This window comes from Erinaceus europaeus, chromosome 4 (assembly GCF_950295315.1).
Source record: "Erinaceus europaeus chromosome 4, mEriEur2.1, whole genome shotgun sequence".
Taxonomy (NCBI): domain Eukaryota; kingdom Metazoa; phylum Chordata; class Mammalia; order Eulipotyphla; family Erinaceidae; genus Erinaceus; species Erinaceus europaeus.
The window spans coordinates 70119679-70143483 of record NC_080165.1 but is presented as its reverse complement, the minus strand read 5'-3'; the positions used below and the strand labels follow the sequence as shown (position 1 = coordinate 70143483).

At 39.3% G+C, this 23805-nt stretch overlaps 2 protein-coding genes across 5 annotated transcripts in view; both read left to right on the top strand.

Annotated features, from left to right (window-relative positions):
* SUPT3H (SPT3 homolog, SAGA and STAGA complex component) overlaps positions 1-23805 on the top strand; it is a 442460-nt gene that overhangs the window by 145355 nt on the left and 273300 nt on the right. For all 4 annotated transcript variants that reach the window (XM_060189910.1, XM_060189913.1, XM_060189912.1 and 1 more), the window contains exon 3: positions 21335-21419. In XM_060189910.1, coding sequence (XP_060045893.1) covers positions 21335-21419 — 85 coding nt within the window. The remainder of the gene's footprint in view (positions 1-21334; positions 21420-23805) is intronic.
* Positions 1820-2359, top strand: LOC132538294 (low molecular weight phosphotyrosine protein phosphatase-like). The gene has a single exon (XM_060190905.1). The coding sequence runs from the start codon at positions 2003-2005 to the stop codon at positions 2288-2290; it is 288 nt and encodes a 95-aa protein (XP_060046888.1). The 5' UTR covers positions 1820-2002; the 3' UTR covers positions 2291-2359.

Below are 23805 nucleotides of genomic sequence, written 5' to 3'. Positions count from 1 at the left end.
ATCCACCAATTTTCCTTTTTTTTTTAAAATTAATTTTAACTTTCTTAAATAGTGGTTTAATAATGGTTAATAAGATTCTAAGATAACGGGTACAATTCCACACAGTTCCCACCACCAGAATTCCCTATCCCATCCCCTCCATTGGGAGCTTCCCTATTCTTTATCCCTTCCCTATTCTTTTTGGGGTACAGAAGGTGGAAATCCTGTTTTTTTTTTTTTAAGAAAGGATTAATTAACAAAAACATAGGGTAGGAGGGGTACAACTCCACACAATTTCCACCACCCAATCTCCATATCCCACCCCCTCCTCTGACAGCTTTCCCATTCTCTATCCCTCTGGGAGCATGGACCCAGGGAAATCCTGTCTTCTGTTACTGCTTCTCCACTAGACATTGATGTTAGGAGGTTGAGCCATACCTCCAGTCTGTTTCTGTCTTTCCCTAGTTGGGAAGGGCTCTGGAGATGTGAGGTTCTGGGATACATTGGTGAGGTCATCTGCCCAACAAAATCAGGATGGGATCATAGTATTGTTTGCAGCTCGGTAGCTAAAAGGCAGTAAGATGTGAAGCAGGACAAATTGTTTAATACACCGGAACCTAAAGGTTGTAGTAGATTAGATGAAATTAGGGGTCACTATATGGGAAGAAGCTAGGAAGATGATTTTAGGTATGTTTCAGGGACCCATGACTTTAGCAATCTGTTGCCAGAGCCTGATAGGTAGCATGCAGGTAGACTGAAAAGTATTGCCTGGGAAGATGGTGTCAGAGAGAAATTGATGGTGACAGAATTTGAGAGAGGTCAGAGAAATCAAGAGAAAAAGAGAAAGACCTCCAGACCTGCTTACTGCTCATGAAGTGGACCCCCTGTAGGTGGTGAGTGGGGGCTCAAACCTGAATCTTTGTACTTGATAATTTGTGTGTTTAACTAGGTGCACCACTGCCCGCCCCCCCAAAAAATCATGTTTTAACATATAAGCAATATAGCGGTCTAGGTACCCATGGATAGAGTCAAGTAAAAAGAACAAAATTTCTTTTTTTTTTTTTTTTAAAATATTAAATTTATTTATTTATTTATTGCATAGAGACAGCCAGAATTTGAGGACAGGGGGAGATAGAAAGGGAGAGAGACAGAGAGACACCTGCAGCCCCGCTTCACCACTCACAAAGCTTTCCTCCTCCAGGTGGGGACCAGGAGCTTGAACCCTGGTCCATGCACATTCTCAACCAGATGAGCCAACACCCAGCCCCAGAACAAAAGTTCTTAACTTTTAGATTTTTTTCTGCATCATTTTGGTATATCTAGTGTGACTGAGACATTGCTGTGGATTGTAGTGGTGAATAGTCTTTAAAAAGCTTCAAATAGAACACTTCGACAATAAATAAACGGATATGACTTGTCTGATAGTAAAAGTCCTAGTAACAATACCACTGCAGAATAAGATGACATCATATGGTGGAAGATGATAGTAATTTGGTAACCAACCTAAAGTATAATATTGGAGCAGATATCTGAATAAAGTTATATCTGTATCTATGGATAAATTCATATATGAGGCAGTAGTGAATATACAGTTCTTTATGGGGACTGGGTGGTAGCACACCTGCTTGAGTACAAATTACAGGGCGCAAGAACCTGTGTTCAAGCCCGTGATCCCTACCTGCAGGAGGAAAGCTTTACAAGTGCTGAAGCAGGTCTGGAGGTATCTGTCTCTCTCCTTCTCTACCTCTTCCTTCCTTCCTCTCAGTTTCTGGCTGTCTCTATTCAAAAAATAAATAAAGATTAAAAAATTAAAAAGAGAGTGCGCCTGCGCCTTGTGGAGCTGGCAGGCCAAGGAAGATGGCGGAGCAGGTTCCCAAGTAACATCTGCTGATCACCCATCGCTGAAGCAGTTTTCAGAAAGCTTGTCACTGATCAGAATGTTTCAGATAATTGGAGGATAGACAGTGCAGCAACATACACCTATGAGGTAGGAAACCCTCCTGACTACCGAGGGCAGAGCTGCATGAAGAAGAATGGTGTGCCCATGGGCCACGTGGCCCAGCAGATTGCCAAAGAAGACTTTGCCTCATTTGACTACATACTATGTATGGATGAAAGCAATCTGAGAGATCTGAATAGAAAAGGTAATCAAGTTAAAAACTGCAAAGCTAAAATTGAACTGCTGGGGAGCTATAACCCACAGAAGCAGCTAATCATCGAGGATCCCTATTATGGCAATGACTCCAAGTTTGAGACCATCTACCAGCAATGTGTGTGCTGCTGCCGAGCCTTCCAGGAGAAGGCCAGCTGACCCTCCCACTGCCACTCCCCACGCTAGTCTTCCTTCCATCACTCATCTAGCAAATGTCTAGGGAACTGTGTGATGTGTGAAGAAATTAATAAACACTGGTTTCAGATACAAAAAAATTAAAAAGAAAATATTACAATTCTTTATGTGGAAACATGTTTGGGTAAGTGTGTGAAGGCTGCTTAGAAAGGGTAGAAAGAATGTGGTAGATAAGGGCAAAGAAGCCAGGCCTTACGGAGTGTGGTTAGGTGTTGTGCTCCGTAATGCATGCATATTTTAAACACACGCATGAGCACACATACATACACAGCACCCTAACCAAACCAAGGGCTCACACTGCTTATTATTATAAACCCACAGCACACAGATCAAGCACGATGGTCCCAGTCACAGGAAGCACAATTGTGTAGTCAGACGAACATTCATCCACTAAGAGAAAAAACAAATACAACATAGCTGGTAAGACTTGGTCATGACAGGCCAGAATGCAGACTAGACTGGAGTGGCAAGAACATTTGAGTTTGAGAGTCAAATCTAGGCTCAGCTTTCAATTCCATCACTAACTGTGTGACCTTGGACAGTTACTCAACCTTGTAATTTTCTCATCCATAAAGTAAACATAAGTAATATATAAGATTGTTGGCCCCCCAATAAGGAAAATAATAATAATAAAAAAAGATTGTTGGAGGTCTCAGTAAGATGACCTGTTCTTAGAAGTTAACAGGTATTTAATAATCACTAAATCTACTCACTCAACACCATAATCATTAACTCTGCTATCCAGCTAGACTTGGAAGAAATTAATAAGGAAACCGTGGAAACCAAAGGACTGTAGGAAGAGCACAGTTATAGGGTATTTTGAGCAAAGGGGTGAAAGGATCCTTTTCTAAGCTACAGAAGGAATGGTCTTGTGGTAAAATTAAACACAACTCAGATTTATTACAGTTGCCCATAAACAGGTATCTGACACGTGGAGCTATCTTTCTAGCCATCATTACTCTATTGTAAACACTGCCACTTTCATGACTTCTTTTTGTTTCTCCATTGTCATTCTGCATTCTATCTTAATATCTTCATTTTGAAACCGCCCCCCCAACCAAATGGAAGATTTGCTTGGTTGATTTGGATACTTACAATAGTGTTTTTTGTGGGGGTCAGTTGTAATTATTTTTTAAATTTTATTTATTTATTTATTTTTATATTATAGAATTACATGTTGACAGGGATTTGGATCTACACCATTCCCACCACCAGACTTCTGAATCTTCATTCTCCCCACTGCAATCCACTACAATCCCCCTAAGGTTGTAGACATGGGCCAACCATCTTCTCTACAACTATCTGTTCACATTTATGGATCTTAGGGTAGAAGAAAGCTAGGAAGTCCATTCTAGGCATGCTCCTGGGGGCACACAACTATGGTAGTTTTGCTTGATTTTGATAGCTAGCCTGAAGTTGGATAAGAATATTATTGTCTGAGAGGATGGTGTCAGTGTAGAGAAAAGGGCAAGAAAGTTGGATTACGGGAATGAGTAGCTCCCATTCTTGAAAAAAAAATTCTGTGACTAAAATAAACTATTTAACTCGATTCACCTGACCCAGTGCCTATATAAATGTATATGTATGTATATATTTAGTGCCCATATATATTTACGTATATATATATTTAGCACCAGAACCCTCTGCTTCCCTATTGGTCTAAGCTCCCAGCTCATGGTCACAGCTGGGAACGTTGCAGGCTGCACTTATTTCAGGATCAGTCTTCCTCTAGTGGCAGGGCAGGATACCCCAGCCTCCTTTCAGAGACTAGGGATATCCCTACTATTGCTGCTTTATGGTGAGGGGCAAGGTCCTGGGAGGTCCCTTGTTCCTGTTGGAAGTGACCAGTGGTGGTGGAGAGAGGAACCTATTAGAAGTCTAGGCCCATTGTATTTGTATGGGAGTCCAAGGATTCCCTAACTATGGCCCCAGATGATGAAGTGGTGTGATATTGACCAAAATGACCATTATTAAGTGGGCCAGTTTCTTGCCCTTATCTAACTTTTGTAGTTCTCTCTTTATATGATGACCTTAGACTTTCTTCCATTTGTTTAAGCAGTGAGTATTATTAGTTAAACCTAGGTTTTTGGAATCTGCCTTCTTTGTGCCTTTCTGCTAGGCTATCCAGCTAATTTGGTCCAAGTCCAATCAATTAGAGAATTTATGATGTCTTCTTTAGACACTACAATTATTATTGAGCACTTTAACTGAGTCATATAATTTCCCAGTGCTTATGTATACATGTACACCTGTACCCAGTACCCTAAACCCTAGCTCATATCTGGTATCTGTTACTTAGTCAAATCACATGCCATCTAATGTGGATGTAGGTAGCTCCATGTGTTAGGAAAGATCTCAGTAGATTTAAAGAGTTTCAAGGTTGACTTCTCAGGCTCAGTATCTGGTTACAGTTTACTGTAAGAATGCATTAGCTGCATAACATGGGGTGGCAGCACCTGTAGCGATTTGGTTGAAGTCAACAGAGGTGGTATGGTGGTAAGGAATTATAGAGAAGACATATCAGGAAGTATGGGCATAACCCTTAGAAGAAGACTAGGAGAAATGCGCCTCTAAAAGAGAATGCATAGAGTTTCTTGTAGCCTTAGAAAGAGCTTAGAATATCAATGATTAATTATTATTATAATCAGATTAGTGGGGGAGTTTGTTTTCTATGATAATCTAATGGTTAGTATCTATATTAATATACTTGACTATGCTTTGAGCACTTTTAGTGGTATCTGAACCTCTTTGTATTTTAGGTATTTAATGGGCCAAATGGTCTGTATTTGTCTTGCCTAAAGTTATAGTTGATTTAGATGTTTAAAAAGCTATATTTGTTGATACATTTCTAGAGCCCCTTGAACAACTTAATCCCATTATCAGAGAATTGTTGAACAACATAGTGTCTGTAATTAGTCATGCTGCAATATATTCTTTAAAAATTTTCTGAAATACATCTTTTTTATTTCTCAGCATGGATTTTTTGGGGGATGGAGGAGGAGGTTTAAATTATATTTGGTGGTACGTTACACACAATGTGGTTATAACTTGGCTTTTAAAAGGTCACCATACTATTTATTATATGTGTTTAAACCATTTGCAATAAGAATTGTTGCATCTGGGGGCCTGGCGGTAGCGCAGTGGGCTAAGCACACATGGCGCAAAGCGCAAGGACTGGCATAAGGATCCCAGTTCAAGCCCCTGGCTCCCCACCTGCAGCGGGGTCACTTCACAGGTGGTAAATCAGGTCTGCTGGTGTCTATCTCTCTATCTCCCTCTGTCTTCCCCTCCTCTCTCGATTTCTCTGTCCTACTCAACAACAACAGAAATGACAACAACAATATTAATAACAACAGCGAGAAACAAGGGCGACCAAAGGGAAAAAATAGCCTCCAGGAGCAGTGGATTCATAGAGCAGGCACCACCCCAGTGATAACCCTGGGGACAAAAAAAAAAAAAAAAAATTGCTGCATCTTATTCCATGGTTTTTGGACTTGTGGAGCTCTAGAGTGCTAAGCCAACTCTGCCATCAGGTTACTGCTCCGTTCAGAGTCTGGCCACAGGTTTTTCTTTTCTTTCAAATTCCATTGATGGGTGTCTTAGCCCCAGGCCCTGGTCCAGCTGGCTTGTGGCCACAGGTTTTCCTGCTACTTGCAATAATTGGCAGTACCCGGGTGTGGCGAACGTTCCGGGACTCTGTAAAACCTTAGTCATTGCTTTAGCCAACCCCTGCCTCTGAAGAGGAGACAGACATGTGAGCTTTGGCTTCGGCATGGAAAGTCTCCAGAGTTTTCCCAGTTCTGACTCTCAGCAGGCAGAACAGAGCTGGTGTCCTGAGCCCTCTGCCAGGTACTGTCTCTGAGCTCTCGCAGACGCCGGCAGGGCCAGTTCTGCTTTGGATATAGTAGTGTGAATGGGCTTATCCCCGACTTCTCCCCTGGGCAGAGTCCCCCAGGGCATGGCTCTGCAACAGTCCGTTGTCTCTGCCTCCTTCAACCCTGGAAACATGGACTCCGTGGTCCTAAGCTACATGGACAGCCGTTCTGCGCCAGTGGGTCAGCTTCCTGCTCCGCCTGCCTAGCTGGCTCAAGGACCATGTTGGACCATGTCATGTGCTTTGCCTTCGAGTACTTGGCCAACAGCCACATTCCCGGCTGTTTAAGTTGTAGCCCCGAGGTCACAGAGTTCAAATGTGCCAGGGACCAGGCAGAAGTGGTTGCCTTCATGGAGCCCAGGGGCTCCCGGACAAGAAGGTGGCGTTGCTGGCCATCAATGACAGCTGCAGCCTGGCGACCAGCAACACCCACTGGAGCCTGCAGGTCTACCTGTGGGAGTAGGGCGGCTTCTTCCACTAACACTCGTGCAAGGAGCAAGGAGGCCCACACCCTGTAGGTGGCGGGCAGGCTGGAGGCCTTCCTGGGCGCAGAAGGCATCTGGCTGGCCTTACTGGAGGAGAAGGGGCAGGTCCAGCAGAACAGATATGACTGGGGATGTAAGTGATCTGCAACACAGAGGCTCTGTGTCTATGCCTGCTTCACCAGCAGCCCCAGCCCAGCAGCTCATGCCCAGAGGGTCAAGTGGAAGATGATTATCTCTCAGGCTTCCCAGACCTTGCCCTGGGCACCTACTAACCTCAGGCCTCAGCCCCCATGGCTCAGAGTGACCTGAACCCTCAGGGTGGGGGGTGGGAAGTTCAGCTAGAAAAGAGTGTGTCCTTGGTATAACCCTACCCTCCAACCCCAACTCAACAATCCATGCTGTGGGAATGGCTTAAAATTATATATTTGGGGGCTGTGCGGTAGCCCACCAGGTTATGTGCACATAGTGCAAAGCGCAAGAACCAGCACAAGGATCTCGGTTTGAGCCCCCAGCAGTGAAGCAGGTTTGAAGGTGTCTTTCTCTCCCCCTCTCTGTCTTCCCCTCCTCTCAGTTTCTCTCTGTTCTATCCAGCAGCAACATCAATGGAATAAAGATGGCCTCCAGGAGCAGTGGATTCATAGTGTAGGCACTGAGCCCCAGCAATAACCCTGGAGGCAGGAAAAAAAAAAAAAAAGAAAGAAAGAAAACGAAGAGAAAAAACTAAATCCAAACCATATATATATTAAAAAGTCTATGTTAAAAAGATCTTAAAGTGTTATCACACACAAGAAAGTAATAAAATCAAAATTGATCAAGGGCCTGAAATCATAAAACATATAGAAGAAAATATAGGCATTACAACATGACTTCCCTAACCATTGTATCACAACCGCTCTATAAATCATTCTTTCCCCAATAAAGTGAATTGAAAGAACCAAAACTAATTTGAAAATATATGTTCGCTCCTATGTTTATTGCTGCACTAGTCATAATAGCCATTATATGGAAATAACCATCTAATGATAGATAATTGGATCAAGAAGACAGCATGCAAATGCACACACACACACACACACACACACACACACACACACACACAAAATGGACTACTACTCAGCTATGAAAAAGTTGAAATCAAGCCATTTATAACAATGTGGATAGAACTAGAGGGAATTTAGCTAAAATAAGTTAGAAGGAGAAAGACAAATATCGATTGTGGAGACAACAATTTGGTTATGCAAAAGACTAATGCCTGAGGTTCTGAGGTCCCAGGTTCAATACCAAGCACCACCATAAGCCAGAGCTGAGCAGTGCTCTTTCTCTCTGAATCTCTCATTAATATAAAATAAATAAAATACATTCAAAAAAAGAAAAAGTAGGATAAAAAATGAGAAAGACAAATACTAGAGGACTACATATTACAAATATGAAATATAAATACAAAGCAAAGAAGACGATGAACCAAAACAAAAGAAGCTCTAGATTCTGACTATAGAACTAAAGTTACCAAAGTGGGGTAGAGATGAGACCAAAGGGTCCTGGACTGTGGTGTAGCAGTGTTGGTACTTTGGTCATGGACACGATGTGGTAGCCCTCATTTGAAAAGGTGTGGACCTGTATTATTAAACCACCTACAGTATTAGAATGCATCATTGCTATAATAAAAAATATTTAAGAAACTACACAATTTATATAGGCTTCCAGACATTTGAAATAAAAAGATAACTTAAGAACACTTTGAATTCAGTAGAGAAATTATATATAATAAAGCCGTGCACCATGTCTTTTCATTTGAATTTTGCTTTGGGCTAAATGGGTGTATCTTCTTCTAATTCTTAGGCCCTATCCTTAGAGGACAGGTATGCTCACTGCCCTGAACCCTGGTTTCACTATTTGCTGTCATTCATATCTTTCTGGAGGAACCTTTAATTATCAATCCCAGAACATCCTATAAATCTTCATTAGGAAATTCCTTCTGAACTTTTGCTGAAAACTAGTTACTGTGTACCATGTGTAGCAGCTGTTTGCCTAAGTTAAAAAAAAAAGTTGACCAATTTAATTTGCTTTAAAAATATCCACTGGCACTGGTTCTCATTATAGATGTGTGGTTGTAACATTTCATTTTTAAAATGTGTGTCCATCTTTTTTCAGTTCTAAAGGAGTCCAAAGAAACCATCTAAATAAAACCTTAAAAATAACCACTAAATCTACAGCGTTTTTGGTTTTTAAAAATTCTCAAGGGAGGACATTTTTTATCTTGGACTTAAGCTTCATACAGGGTGGCCCATTTAAAGGCGGCCCCTGTACACAGCCACATTATTAAATGGGAACTGTTTTAAATGGGCCACCCTGTAAATCAGTCTGCTTCTCTTTCAGTCGATATTTACTTCTTACACACTTGTGCGAGTTAAAGGTTTTCTTTACTGTGCTGATAAGCAGCCTGAAATTTAAATTTGGGCTCCTAGATGACATAAAATGCACAAATCAGAATTCAGAAAGAGATCTCCTATTTTAGGAGATCTGTTTGTATCTTTTTGAAAATTTTGTGAAGAATCTTTGTGGATTTCCTTCTTCAAAATATTTTTTAATGAATGGAAAAATAAGCTGGAAATGGAGACTTTAATATAAACAGTTTAACTTTGGACTTTCTTGTACTGATATGTTTAAAAATAGGGAAGATATTTACTCCTTTTGGACTATATTAGAGCCAGTAATTTTTCTATCTTTATTGAAGAATGTCTTGGGCACACTGTCTTTTGTAGTTCCATCAGTAAAATCTCTATTAAAAATGAGAAATAATACTTGAGCCATAATGAGACTGATTCAGGTGTTGCTTAGGCCTCCAAGAATTTAATGAAGGCCTGTGTACATATGTCATCATATATATTGCTGAAATCAGGACAGGCGAATAAGAAAGAAAATGTATCTTTGACACTACTGAAAGTGTTACTCTATTCATGATAGCTAAAAGGAGTATTTGAGAATCTCAGCATTTTTACAGTGTTAACCTTTCAACTGCTAAGAGCAGGGTGCTTTCCCATTGTAAATACTAACTTAACCCACAAATCTTCATGGCAATAACCATTTCTTTTTGAGGAGTGGGAGATGTTCATCGAGACTTGCCTGGTGTTTGTCACCAGAATGGATGGGCCAGTGATGAAAATAGATGTATTTGTGACATTGAGACTTAGAATAGGGTCAACAAGAACAAAAAGAACCAATTTATTTGAATAATTATATATATATATATATATATATATCTTAATTTCTTCTTTAAATATAAATATAATTTCTGTCTCTAAATTTTTACCTAGTATGTTTTCACTACTTTACTGCCAATGGGACTCTTATAAATTTTCCCTACACTAAATATAGAAATATTTCTTACTTTAATGTGATATAGATATTTATATCTTGGAGCTGTGGTAAATGGATTGGGTTTGAACCTGCCACCCTGTTTTAATTCTGTACATTATTTAAAATAGCATTTTAAAAACAGTCTAAAAAATTTCCAGACAAGGTGCTTGTATAAATTAAAGGCCTAAGAATGAAAAACTATCAGTGTGAATTTGTAACAGCTAAATATGGCCAAGAGCCAGAATCTTCCTCTATGCAAATATAAAGAAACTCAAATGTACTCTCACTTTTAACACTGTTGATAGTTTCAGCATCAGAGATTTGCTGTAAAAATACAGAAGGATGATAAAGAGTGATAGCTTCTAATTTGAGTTCTTCTGAATAATTTTGAAACACTTCTCCACTATATGAAAATCATATGAATAAAGGATTGATGTGTACTCTTTTCAAAATATTCATTAATGAGAGACAGACAAGGAGAGAGAGAGGTGGCGAAGCAGAACATCACGTCATTATAGAGGTCGTCAAGGATTTCACTCAAGGTTTCTACTTAGAAGTTAGATGTTCAGGAGTCAGGTGGTAGTGCAGCGGGTTAAGTGCAGGTGGCGCAAAGTGCAAGGACTGGCTTAAGGATCCCAGTTCGAGCCCCCTGGCCAACTGCAGGGGAGTTGGTTCACAGGTGATGAAGCAGGCCTGCAGGTGTCTTTCTCTCCCCCTCTCTGTCTTCTCCTCTCTCCATTTCTCTCTGTCCTGTCCAATAGCAATGACATCAATAATAACTACAACAATAAAACAACAAGGACAACAAAACGGAATAAATAAATAAATATATAAAAAAGGAGTTAGATATTCTCCCTGTTATTGTGCCAACTCCAGTGTTGCTGTATAAACTTAAAAGAATAAATAATGCAGTTGAACGACTGTGGTAGCTTTTATGTGTCTTTTGCTTTATTTATAAGAATGCTTTCACTTTTTAAATCATTATAGTCTATGTAGTAATGACTACTATAACAATGAGCTCTTGGGCATGTAGGTATATTTCCCTTAAGGAAAGTTTAGCTTCTTGGATGAGGTATGACTTACACATTAGAGCACTTGTTTTGCTTAGTTGAAGTCATCAGTTTAACTCCCCAACATCTCATGGGGACACCATGGCTGACAGTGGGGAAGCTCCATATATAGTGGGTTTGTTCTCTCCCTCTTCCTCTCCATCTTTCTGTATCTACTCTTCCCCTCTCTTAAAAAGAAAAGAAAAAAAATGTATAAGAAATGAATAATTGAGTCAGGGAGCCCAATAGCAATATTGTATTGTGTCAGTCTCTGGGTTCAGTCCTTGTTACCACATTTGACAGGAAGGAAGGAAGGGAGGAATAAAACAGGGAAGGAAGGAAGGAAGGAAAGGAAGGAGCAAGGAAAGGAGGATGGGAGGGGAAGGAAAGAAGGGAGAGGGGAGTGAGAGAAGAACAGTGGAAGGGAGGAAGGTAGGTTGGTTTGACTTCATCCCCCACCATACTGAGGGAACCTTGAGTGCATGCTCTCCCTCTATGTATCTGATAAAAAGGAAGCAGGAAACAGTAATGTCTCAGTGATAGATGAAAACCCAAAACAAACAAAGAAACAGTAAGGGGCTTTTGTTTGCTTGTTTGCTTTGGTTTCTTTTATGCTTCAGTGTGAAATTTTAGGCAAAGGAAAAAAATTGACATGGGAGTCAGGTGGTGGTAGTACACCTGGTTAAGTAAATATGTTACAATTTGCAAAAAATGGGGTTTGAGCCCCTAGTCCCCACTTGCAGGGGAGAAGCTTTGCAAGTAGTGAAGCAGGTCTGCAGGTGTGTCTCTCTCTCCCTCTCTTTCTCCCCTTCACTCGTGAATATCCAATAAATAAATAAATAATGATCATTAAAAAAAAAGAAAGAAAAAATTGACATGGAACCAAATGAATTTCCTGTTGTTTCTGTGACCTTGATTTTGAAGAAAGTTTATCACAATGGTCATTTATTTTAATATTCCACTGGCATGTTAGAATGAATGATCATATCACCATTAGGTGCTGGGCTAGCTTCGCTGGAGAGAGAGAGACAAGGAACTTGTGGTGGCGTGTTAATACAATTCACACCGCAGAGTCGGGTGTGAGCACAGTGGGTTTAGGCCACGTGGAGCTAGCAAAATGGCTGCCTCCCGCTACGCATGCCAGCCCTTCTCCAGGTCTTCTCCAGGCCAGGATGCAGAAGAGAAAGAGAGCGAAACCAGGAACAGCAGCAGGCTTTCTTTATAGGGTAAAAACGCAAGTGGCAAGTCGGGATTGGCTAGGAAAGGAGGTGGAGAAAACAAGGCACTCTGGGAAGGAGAAAGCTGGTGGGATCAATGTACCCTGCAGGCATGGGTGGGGATCTTTCAGGCAAAACAATGATCATGTAAATAGACCACAGCATCAAGCAATGCAGGGGAGCTGGCTTAATGCCCAACAATTAGGATTCTTTTTTTTCTTTCATGAGCACATAGTACTTTACTTCTTCTTTTCTTTTTCTTTTAATTTTTTATAAAGTGGAAATATTGACAAGACCATAGGATAAAAAGGGTACAGTTCTGTACAAATCCTACCACCAGGTCTCTGTATCCCATCCCACCTCTTGAAAACTTTCCTATTCTTTATCCTTTTGGGAGTATGGATCCAGGATCATTATGGGGTGCAGAAAGTGGAAGGTCTGTCTTCTGTAATTGCTTCTCTGCTGAACATGGGCATTGGCAGGTCGAGCCATACTCCTGGCCTGTTTCTGTCTTTCCATAGTGGGGCTGGGCTCTGAAGAGGTGGCGCTCCAGGACATATTGTTGAGGTTATCTGCCTAGGGAAGTCAGGTTGTCTTTATGGTAGAATCTGCAACTTGGTGGCTAAAAAAGCATTAAGATATAAAGCAAAACAAATTGTTTAATAATCAGGGATCTAAAGGCAAGAATATTGCAGGTGAGATTTGGGGTCTTCATTTTGGGAAAACTAGTAGGTCTATTTTAGGTATAAGCCAAGGGGCCCATGACTTTACTATTAATTAATTAATTAATTTATTTATTTTCCCTTTTGTTGCCCTTGTTGTTCTACCATTGTAGTCATCATTGCTGTTCCCATTGATGTCATCATTGTTGGATATCACAGAGAGAAATGGAAGATGAGGGGAAGACAGAGAGGGGGAGAGAAAGACACCTGCAGACCTGCTTCACTGCCTGTGAAGCAACCCCTGTAGGTGGGGAGCCAGGGGCTCGAACCAGGATCCTCAAGCTAGTCCTCTTGTATTGTGTCACGTGCACTTAACCCACTGTGCTAATGCCCAACTCCCGACTTTACTATTTTTTGCCTGAACCTGACAGCTAACCTGCAGGTGTACCAAAGGAATTGTCTGGGGAGATGGTTTCAGAGTCAGGGAAGAGAGTAGCTCCCATATCTGGAAAAAATATATAGATATTGTTAACTGTAAACCCCATCGATGTGATCTGGGGACCATATTCATTGCAGCTTGTGTAGCTTCTGCATTCCTGTAGGTCTGAGCTTGCATTCTAAGTGGTCATGGCTAGGAACATTCTAGGCTGCACTAATTTCAGGACCCATCTTCCTCAAGTGGTAGAATATGTTGGCCCAACCTTCCTTTGGAGAATGAGGCTGTCCTTAGCATTGTTGATCCTCATGTAACGCAAGGTCCTATAGGGGTCCACAAAGGGTTCTACTATGTTGTTCCTGATGGAGATGACCAGTAACAGTGGAGAGAAGGATCTCTTAGAGGTCTAGGTGCATCTTATCTGTGGGGGAATCCTAGGATTCCCTGACTGGGCTCCCAGGTGATGGGGTGATCTGGTAGTGACCTAAAGAGCCATCATTATAGTATGCCAGTATCTTGCCCTTATCCAGCTTTTGTAGTCCTTACTTTGACAAGGTTAGCCTTGGCGTTATTGAGAAAAGTGTAATAGGAAGTAGGTGACGAGAGGGTATCTAGGTATAAGTAGAAACTATTTGACTAGGTTTGACTTTATTATTATTTTTTTTAGGTCTTTCTACTTTCTTGCTGTAGGTTAGAGGTTACTGTTGATCAAGCTTCATATGTTGGAGATGAGAATATGATTATTTGGTGGAGGGGGAAGTGTACTGATATACATCATGGGGAGATGTTGAACTTTACTCCTGAGACAACATCCCTGTAGATGAACCATTTCCTCAATGAAATGATTAGAAGGATAAATCAAGGGGGGTGTTTGTAGAAGGAATTAATTTAGAATGAGTTCATTCTGTATTACAAGATAGATGTTTGAACACAGATAAAGATATAAACAAAAGTTCATGTCGTAACAAGGTAAAGATTGGAATGAAACTTCTGAATGCCCAGATTTTTTTGGATACCAAAAATGGTAGGAAGAAACAAGAACATCTCCCTTTGAACCTTTAGATAAAATATGGCCTGGGTGTCAGGTAGTGGTTGGCTCACCTATTACAGTGCCCATTCTCAGTCCCCAGTGGCAGAAGGGATGGCTCCAAAGTGATGAAGCAGTGCTGCATGTATTTCTCCAGTGTCTTCTCTCTCTTCCCCCCAAACATCGCGTATTTAAAAAAAAAAGTCTCTTAATTTGTTTTCATAATTAATGGTGATATATTCGTTATCTTCTCAGAGTCCACTGAGTTTTGTTTTTTTTTCTCACAGTAGGTAAAACTCAAGAAAAATTTTAAAATTGCCATCAGGGTTATTTCTATGGCTAGGTGCCTGTACTATGAATCCACCTCTCCTGGCAGCCTTTCTATTTTATAATCCTTTTTTTTTTTTTAAAAAAATTATATTTATTTATTTACTTTCCCTTATGTTGCCCTTGTTTTTTATTGTTATAGTTATTGTTGTTGTTATTGATGTCGTCATTGTTAGATAGGACAGAGAGAAATGGAAAGAGGAGAGGAAGACAGAGAGGGAGAGAAAGACATACTTGCAGACCTGCTCACTACCTGTGAAGCAACTCCCATGCAGGTGGGGAGCCGGGGGCTTGAACCAGGATCATTATGCTGGGCCTTAAGCTGCGCCTTGTGTGCTTAACCCACTGCAGTAGTGCCCGACTCCCAGCCTTTCTATTTTTATAAGATAGGACAGAGAGAAATTGAGAGGGGCCAGGGAGATAGAGAGGAAGAGAGAAAGACAGACACCTGGAGATCTGCTTCACTATTCATGAAACATTCCCTCTGTGTGTGGGGAGCAAGAGGCAAACCCTGTTCTTTCATTATGGTAATAGATATATTAACTGGCTGTGCCACTGTCTACCCTTCCCCCCCAAAGAGGCATTATAAACTCAGTACTTTTAGTTAAAATATCTATGTATAAGGAATCTATGTATGGAATTTGTGTATTGCACCAAATTAAAAGACTCTGTGGCTGGTGGGGCGGATATAGATCCTGGAAAGGGATGACAGAGGAATTAGTGGAGGTTGTTTTATGTGGAAAACTGAGAAATGTTATGCATGTACAAACTGTTGTATTTACTGTCTACTGTATAACATCCCCCAATAAAGAAAAAAAAAGATGATAATCATTTTGTCATGTCAGCACTTTGAGTATTGACATTATTATTATTATTATTATTTTAAAATATTTTTTATTTATTCCCTTTTGTTGCCCTTGTTTTATTGTTGTAGTTTTTATTGTTGTTGAATAGGACAGAGGGAAATGGAGAGAGGAGGGGGAGACAGAGACAGGTAGAGAGAGATAGACACCTGCAGAACTGCTTCACTGCCTGTGGGGAGCTGGGGGCTCTAACCGGGATCCTTACTCCAGTCCTTGCGCTTTGCGCCACGTGTGCTTAACCAGCTGCTTTACCGCCTGACTCCCTGAGTATTGACCTTATATAGTATATTGGTATACCTGTTTGTTAATAAGGCCTTCTAAAATTATATAAAGATTTAAAAAAAATGATGTATGTGTAAATAGTTCACATTCGAAAGGTGATCCTATGCTTCGTAGAAAAAAATATGAAAAGCTCATATATAAAGTGTCTGTAATCTTATGTAATCTTTCACCCTCACCAACCTCCTACTTCCCACTACCATACCTAGGTCTAGGATGAATTAGTGTAGGATATTATTTGAACAACATAATAAAGGTAACACCTATTTAGGAATGTAGTAAAGGATGCAGACTTTCCATAGTGTGTTGTAATATTGAATCCTGTGTGTATAGAAAATACTACCTTCTCATTAATTTTATTATTATTTTTAAATAGACCTTTTACAATTGTAACTTTCTTCACTTGGATTTTTTTTTCTCCTTCACCAGAGCATTGTTTAACTCTGGTTTTCTGGTAGTGTCAGAGACTAAACTTCAGCCTTGAAAGTTGGTTGCATAACCACTGGAGTATCTCTCTGGCCTCTTAGAATTTTTTAAAATATTTTTTAATATTTATTTATTTATTTATTCCCTTTTGTTGCCTTTATTGTTTTATTGTTGTAGTTATTATTGTTGTTGTTGGATACAACAGAAAGAAATGGAGACAGGAAGGGAAGACAGAGAGGGGGAGAGAAAGATAGACACCTGCAGACCTGCTTCACCGCCTGTGAAGTGATTCTCCTGCAGGTGGGGAGCTGGGGGCTCGAACTGGGATCCTTACGCCGGTCCTAGTCCTTTGCACTACCTGTGCTTAACCCACTGCACTACCGCCGGACTCCCATCCTTTTAGGAATTTTAAGCACACATCTCTGAGTAGAAAGGAGCCGAGTTACATAGGGTAATCAAGCTTCCAAGACCCCAGACACATCCAAATTTTGCATTGCATGTGGCATTCTGCCTTTCTTTCTAAAAAAAAAAAAAAAAAAAAAGGAGCTGAGTTTATCGATGAATTGAATTGACTAGTACACTAAGGCAAAATTAATTTGAAGTATTATAACAATATTGTAACAATATTCAATGGTTCATGTACAGGGACTCTCTATGAACTTGTTAAAATTGTAAAGACCTAGGAACATCTGCAGTATACTATTAGAGCTTTTCAAAGAGACAGATCCAATAAGATATTTCATGACTGGAGAACCCATGAAACCTAAGAAAGACCACTATTTTAAAATCAAGAAAAAGTCCATGTTTCTGCCTGTAAAAAATCTGCCTGTAAAAAATATATATATTTGAGAGTCAACTAAAATGGTTTTTTGGATATTTTCCTTGGTTGGTGGTAACTTTCTAAAAAAGAAGCAACTCTGATTGCATATCTAATATCTAGCCTCTTGCCTATGTTCAGGGAGCAAATTGTTTACGTTTGTTTGCATCTTGGGAAACCTCTTGCCCCAGAGAGTAGGTTATCACATTTTTTTTCTTTGCCTGTCAAAGTTGCCAAAGAATATTCTGTAATGACTAAAGAGACACTTGCATATGATATATGATTTAAAAAATGTTTTTTATTAATTTATTGGACAGATAGCCAGAAACTGAAAGGAAAGGGAGATAGAAAGAGAGACAGACTCTAAAGTCCTGCCTCACCATTTGCATGTGGGGACCAGGGACTTGAACACTGGTCTGCGCATTGTAACGTGTGTGCTCAGACCACCTGACCGCTGTGATTTTTTATTTTTAAATAAAAAAAAGAAGTTCTAATTCTTCTTTGCAAAGTTGAAATTATGGAGATTAGAGATTTTGGATTCCTGGGCTTATTTAGAGAAGCTGTAGAACTGAGATTTACCTGTTTTCACTTTGAATGTTACATGAATAGTAGTGGTGTCTTCAAGCTTCAATGAAAATTTACTTTGAGTATAATAATAATAATCACATACCATAGTCAGTTGACATATTCAAATACCAGTTTTGATCTTGTTACGATACCATACTGTTGCATACTTAATATGACAAGACTTACCTAATATTTATTATTTCGGTAGCTCTGCAATAGAGCATAATTTGCTTTTATATCAACTTCTGTAATTGGGAAATAATAAAGATTTGTTTATTTACTAACATACATTGAGAGGACGTGAGAATGCCAGGAGATCAAACTTTGACTCTAGCATGTCTTCCACTCTAATACTGCATATCCCAACCCATCTCTCCACCCCTACATCCTTGACATTTGCATTAATTAGCAGAATAAATTCTGAGCTTTGTTGCAGAACCCCTGTAATTTCTACACAAAGTGCAGTGGATTTTTCCCAGCTATACTATCTTAAAGGTCATAATTAATTCTTTAGATTTAATAGAATGGATTTCATTTCTTAGACTCAATTATTTGAAATGAAGAGCAACTATTGGCATTTTTGACTTGAATGACTCTTTTCACCCTTTCATTTATTGATATAGAAAACATTTCCCCCCCCTCAAGCCATTTTTCCCCCTATTTGTGCTTAACAGTAGTTTACAAGATCATAACATACAGGGTATATAGAACCAAAGTTCTGTGCCCCGCCCTCCCATGTCCAGTCTGAAATAGAGAAAGCTGTATTTGTTTATCATTATAAAAATAAGATCAATGCTGGGGAGTGGGGCAGTAGCGCAGAGGGTTAAATGCACGTGGCACAAAGCTCAAGGACCGGCATAAGGATCCCGGTTTGAGTCCCCGGCTCCCCACCTGCAGGGGAGTCGCTTCACAGGCGGTGAAGCAGGTCTGCAGGTGTCTTATCTTTCTCTCCCCCTCTCTGTCTTCCCCTCCTCTCTCCATTTCTCTCTGTCCTATCCAGCAGCGATGACAACAGTAATAACTACAACAATAAATAACAAGGGGGGGCCAGGCAGTGGCGCACCTGGTTAAGTGCACATATCGCAGTGCTCAAGGTGGCAGGTTCAAGTCCCTGGTCCCCACCTGTAGAGGGAAAGCTTCACAAGTGGTGGAGCAGGGCTGCAGGTATCTCTCTCGGTTTTTCTCCCTCTCTGCCTCTATCTAATAATAAATGAATGAATAAATAATAAATAAATGAAACAGTGCTGCAAAGGTCTCTCTCTCTGTGACCCCTTTCCTCTCACATTCTCTCTATCTCTATCCAAAATAAACAAATAAAATATTTTTTAAAAAATAAGATCAATGCTGATTAGGCACAGAACTCAGCTGAAATGTGATCTTAATGTAAAATTTTCAGAAGCCTAGAGTCTTAGGAATTGTTTTAGAGATATATTTAATTTTTTTCTGTATTTCCTTTTTTCTTTCTCCGTCATCACTGGAGCTCTAGAATGACTTTTTCTTTTTTCCATTTCATTTCATTTACTTACTTACTTACTTAATTAATTAATTTACCCAAGCACTGCTTAACTCTGGCTTATGGTGGTGCTGGGTATTGAGCCTGAGACTCAGAGCCTCACGCATGAAAATTATTTGCATAATCATTATACTATTTCCCCAGGCCCATATACTGGTTAGTTACTCCATTTGCTGATTTTAAAAATTTCTGTGAAGTACAAAATAACCTTATCTCTAAGTGACCATCAAGTAATATGCAACACTGGCATTCATTGCTACCAGTGTCAGAGTTCTTTACTTTCTTTCTGTTTTGGGGGTGGATGCGGAGAGGCTAACACAATGGCTAGTCTTTATTGGTTAGAAACTTATAACACATTTAAAAAATTATTTATAAAAAAGAAACACTAAAAAAACCCCTAGGATAAGAGGGGTTCAGGTCCACACAATTCCCACCACCAGAACTCGGTATCCCTTCCCGCCCCTGATAGCTTTCCTATTCTTTATCCCTCTGGGAGTATGGACCGTGAGTCATAGGGGGTGCAGAAGTTGGAATGTCTGGCTTTTGTAATTTTTGAGTGAAGACAGTATAGGGGCACTGCTCCACTCAACTCTCGTTTATAGTGGAGCTGGGGATTGAACCAGGAACCTTTGATGCCTTCAGCAAAAAAGGTTTATGCATCACCATTTTGCTGTCTCCCTAGCCCCTCTTTACTTTCTTAAATCTCTGATTTCAAGTCTGTGAAATTTGCTTGGAAACTTGGGTAAAATTTGTTTATTATTCTGTGTCTTTATCTACAGTTACAGAACATTACTTTTTTTTCTATTGAATTTCATAAAAAAAAAAGGTAAGTCCTGTTACTGAATGCTTTGAGAGCCTAACGAACTAAACTTTCTAGAATTTATTACTTATCTCTAAGAGCCTTAAAAATTAAATAGTTATATAAAGTTATTGAACCAGACTTCCTTTGTATTGTTTTGGTAATCTTAATCTTTTATGAATGGGCATTTAAAATCCTAATCTTTTGTGAATGGGCATTTAAGGTTAATTTCTGTAATTTGTTACAGTTTTTTTACATTTAGCATGGTATTGCAGAATGTGTTCTGGAGGAAATGAAAGATCTTTTGCTTCTAACTGGATTTGGAACCTGGTGGTGGTTATTTAACTTTTGACCTTTAATTTCCTTCTCTTTGAAACAAGATGAATTGAACTGAATACTATTTCAGGTTCTTTCCAGATTTAAAAATTCAAGTGATTGGTATACTTTTCCTTCATTATCTTTTATTCTTTGTCAAATAAATATTTTTCATAAGTTTGTGTTTATGTTACTATTGACTAGAGTTTCAATATGGTAGTATTTACTTTGTAATGTAGGATAGATGAAAATTATACCAATGAATTCTCAAAATATTTGCATAGGCATTATAGTACTCTCTTTAGCTTTTCCATGCACATTTCTATCTTATATAGGCCTTTATTATGATAGATGAGCTTTTCTAGGATGAGTCTTTGACTTTACCAAATTGATTGAAAATCACTTAGTTGAACACTTTAATTGTGTGAATTTTATGGTATATAAATTATACTTAGATTTAAAAAGTTTTTCTCAACAACCAGGTTTATTCTGGGGCTCTTTGCCTACACTATAAATCTACCACAATGGCTATACAAAAAAAAAAAAAAACTTTCATGCCTAAGGCACCAAAGGTTCTAAACAACATCCCAAGCACCATTGATAGCCAGAGCTGAGCAATGCAGAGATAAGAAAAAATATTATCTTTACATTATTATTTTAAAATTTTTATTTAGGGGCCAGGCAATGGCGCACCTGGTGAAACAGATGTATTACCCTGTACAAGGACCCAGGTTGGAGCCTCTGCTCCCCATCTGCCAGGGAAAGCCTCAGGAGTGGTGAAGCAGGTCTGCAGGTGTCTATCTTTCTCTCTCCCTTTCTACCCCTCCCTTTTAAATTCTTTCTATCCTATCCAATAAAATAGAAAGAAAAAGAGAAAAATGGTTTCCAGGAGTGGTAGATTTATAGCTCAATTAAGTAGATAAGTACAATGTTTGCTTATATTTTGCCATGGTTTTATAGTCATTAATATTGATATTTATTTATGTATTTTTCAGGTTTTCTTTAGGTGATGCGAGAAGGCCTCTTCATGAAACAACAGTTTTGGTAGAAGATGTGGTACATACACAATTAGTTAATCTGGTAAGAGCAAATATATACTTCTTTGATATCTCCCCACTATAATGTGCTCAAACTGGGATTTATGTTAGACACTGTTTCTTAAGGTATTATTTACATTTGCAGTACTTTATCAGTCGTATTAGTGCATGCCAACCATAAATAACATGACAGAATTTTAACAGTTTATGTAGTTCAGTGAATTTCCCCCCATCTTTTAGTTATGATTAATAGTGGGTGGCAAGAATATAAGATTACAGGGCATAGTTCCATACCACACCTACCACCAAAGTTCTGTGTCGCTACTATCCCACCTCCCAAAGATATCTATTCACCATAGTTCTCATAAGTCTTAGAAACAGTTTGCTTACTTCTGTTTTTGTTTGTTTGTTTATGAGAATTTGTGTGTATCTTCTCTAGATTCTACATATGATTAAAATCATGGGGAGTTAACTTTAATTTCTTATTTCACTAAACCTAATTTCTTCCAGTTCCATCCTTTTTTGTCCCAAAGGACATGATATCATCTTTTTTGAGTACAGAGTCGTAATTCATGGAAGACATATCCCATAACTTCTTTAAGCAGTCATCCGATGATGACTACTTAGGTTGCTTCCACCTTTTGGCTGTTGTGAATAATGCAGCTATGAACACAGGGCTACATATGTCCCTTAGCATTAGCATTTCAGTGTCCTTTGAATACATGCCTAAGAGTGGTATTTCTGGATCTTAAGTTAATTCCATTTTTTATGTGTTTAAGGACTGTCCATATAGTCTGCCCAAGGAGCTGCACTAGTTTGCATTCCCCCCAGCAGTGTAACAGAGTTCCTTTTCCAATGAATTTGGCACTTAGATCTTGTCATGTGTCTAGCAACACTGTCTTAATACAGAACATTTCTGTCACTATCCTCTTGTTCTCTTGTGTATCCACATCCTGACTCTCAGATAAGTCTCATCTATTTTCTGATATCAGTATTGTTTTTTGATTTTTGTTCTTGCCACTAGGGTTGTTGCTAGGACTTAGTGTCTGTATGACAACTTTCTTGGTGGGCATTTCTTCCTCTTTTTCTTCCTTTTGCTCTTCCCTTCCTTTTGTCCACACAGGTTTTGACCAGGGACTTGAACATTGATCCTCATGAATAATAGTTTGTGTGTGCCTTATTGGGAGTACCAGCACCCAGCCCTTTTCATTGTTGTTTTCTTTAAATTCTTTTAAATTGAATGTAGACTTAAGAATCTCCATATTTTTGCTTCCTCTACTAATGTTTTATTACTACAACTATTAAATCCAAGAAATAGAATTGATAAATTGTTAATAAAATTTCTGACCTTATTTGAATCTGATGACTTCTTGTTACTTTGTTGGGGCAGATGACACAAGATCTCAAAAGATTACTCAAAGAGACATAAGTTATTTGGCTGACTAAGACCCTAGAGGTATCTTCCCTGGACACATATCAAGTGACCAGAGAAGTGCCTCCTTTAGAACCAGAGACTTTTATTAGCAAGTTTAACATTATGTCAAAAATTCCAAATTCCTACTGGGCTAATTTAAGCAGGAAGCAGAACAAATAGTAGGATGTGAGTAAACGGCTATCGAGTCTATAAACATTCTTGATCTCATCTCAGTATCTTTATGGCTGCTGTGCTTCAGTAGGCTGTTCTTCATTCCCATATGAAAAGTTAAGAATTTCTCCAGGGACTTTTGACTCTTGAGAGCTGTTGTTCTTTTTTTTTTTTTTTTTTTTAACTTCTTTATTGGGGAATAAATGTTTTACACTTGACAGTAAATACAATAGTTTGTACATGCATAACATTTTCCAGTTTTCCATATAACAATACAGCCCCCACTAGGTCCTCTGTCATCCTTCTTGAATCTGTATTCTCTCCACCCACCCACCCCAGAGTCTTTTACTTTGGTGTAATACACCAACTTCAGTTCAGGTTCTACTTGTGTTTTCGTTTCTGATCTTGTTTTTCAACTTCTGCCTGAGAGTGAGATCATCCCATATTCATCCTTCTGTTTCTGACTTATTTCACTTAACATGAATTTTTCAAGGTCCATCCAAGATCGGCTGAAAACGGTGAAGTCACCATTTTTTATAGCTGAGTAGTATTCAATTGTATATGTATACCACAACTTGCTCAGCCACTCATCTGTTGTTGGACACTTGGGTTGCTTCCAGGTTTTGGCTATTACAGATTGTGCTGCCAAGAACATATGTATACACAGATCCTTTTGGATGGGTGTGTTGGGTTCCTTAGGATATATCCTCAGGAGAGGAATTGCAGGGTCATAGGATAGGTCCATTTCTAGCCTTCTGAGAGTTCTCCAGACTATTTTCCACAGAGGCTGGACCAATTGACATTCCCACCAGCAGTGCAGGAGGGTTCATTTGACCCCACAACC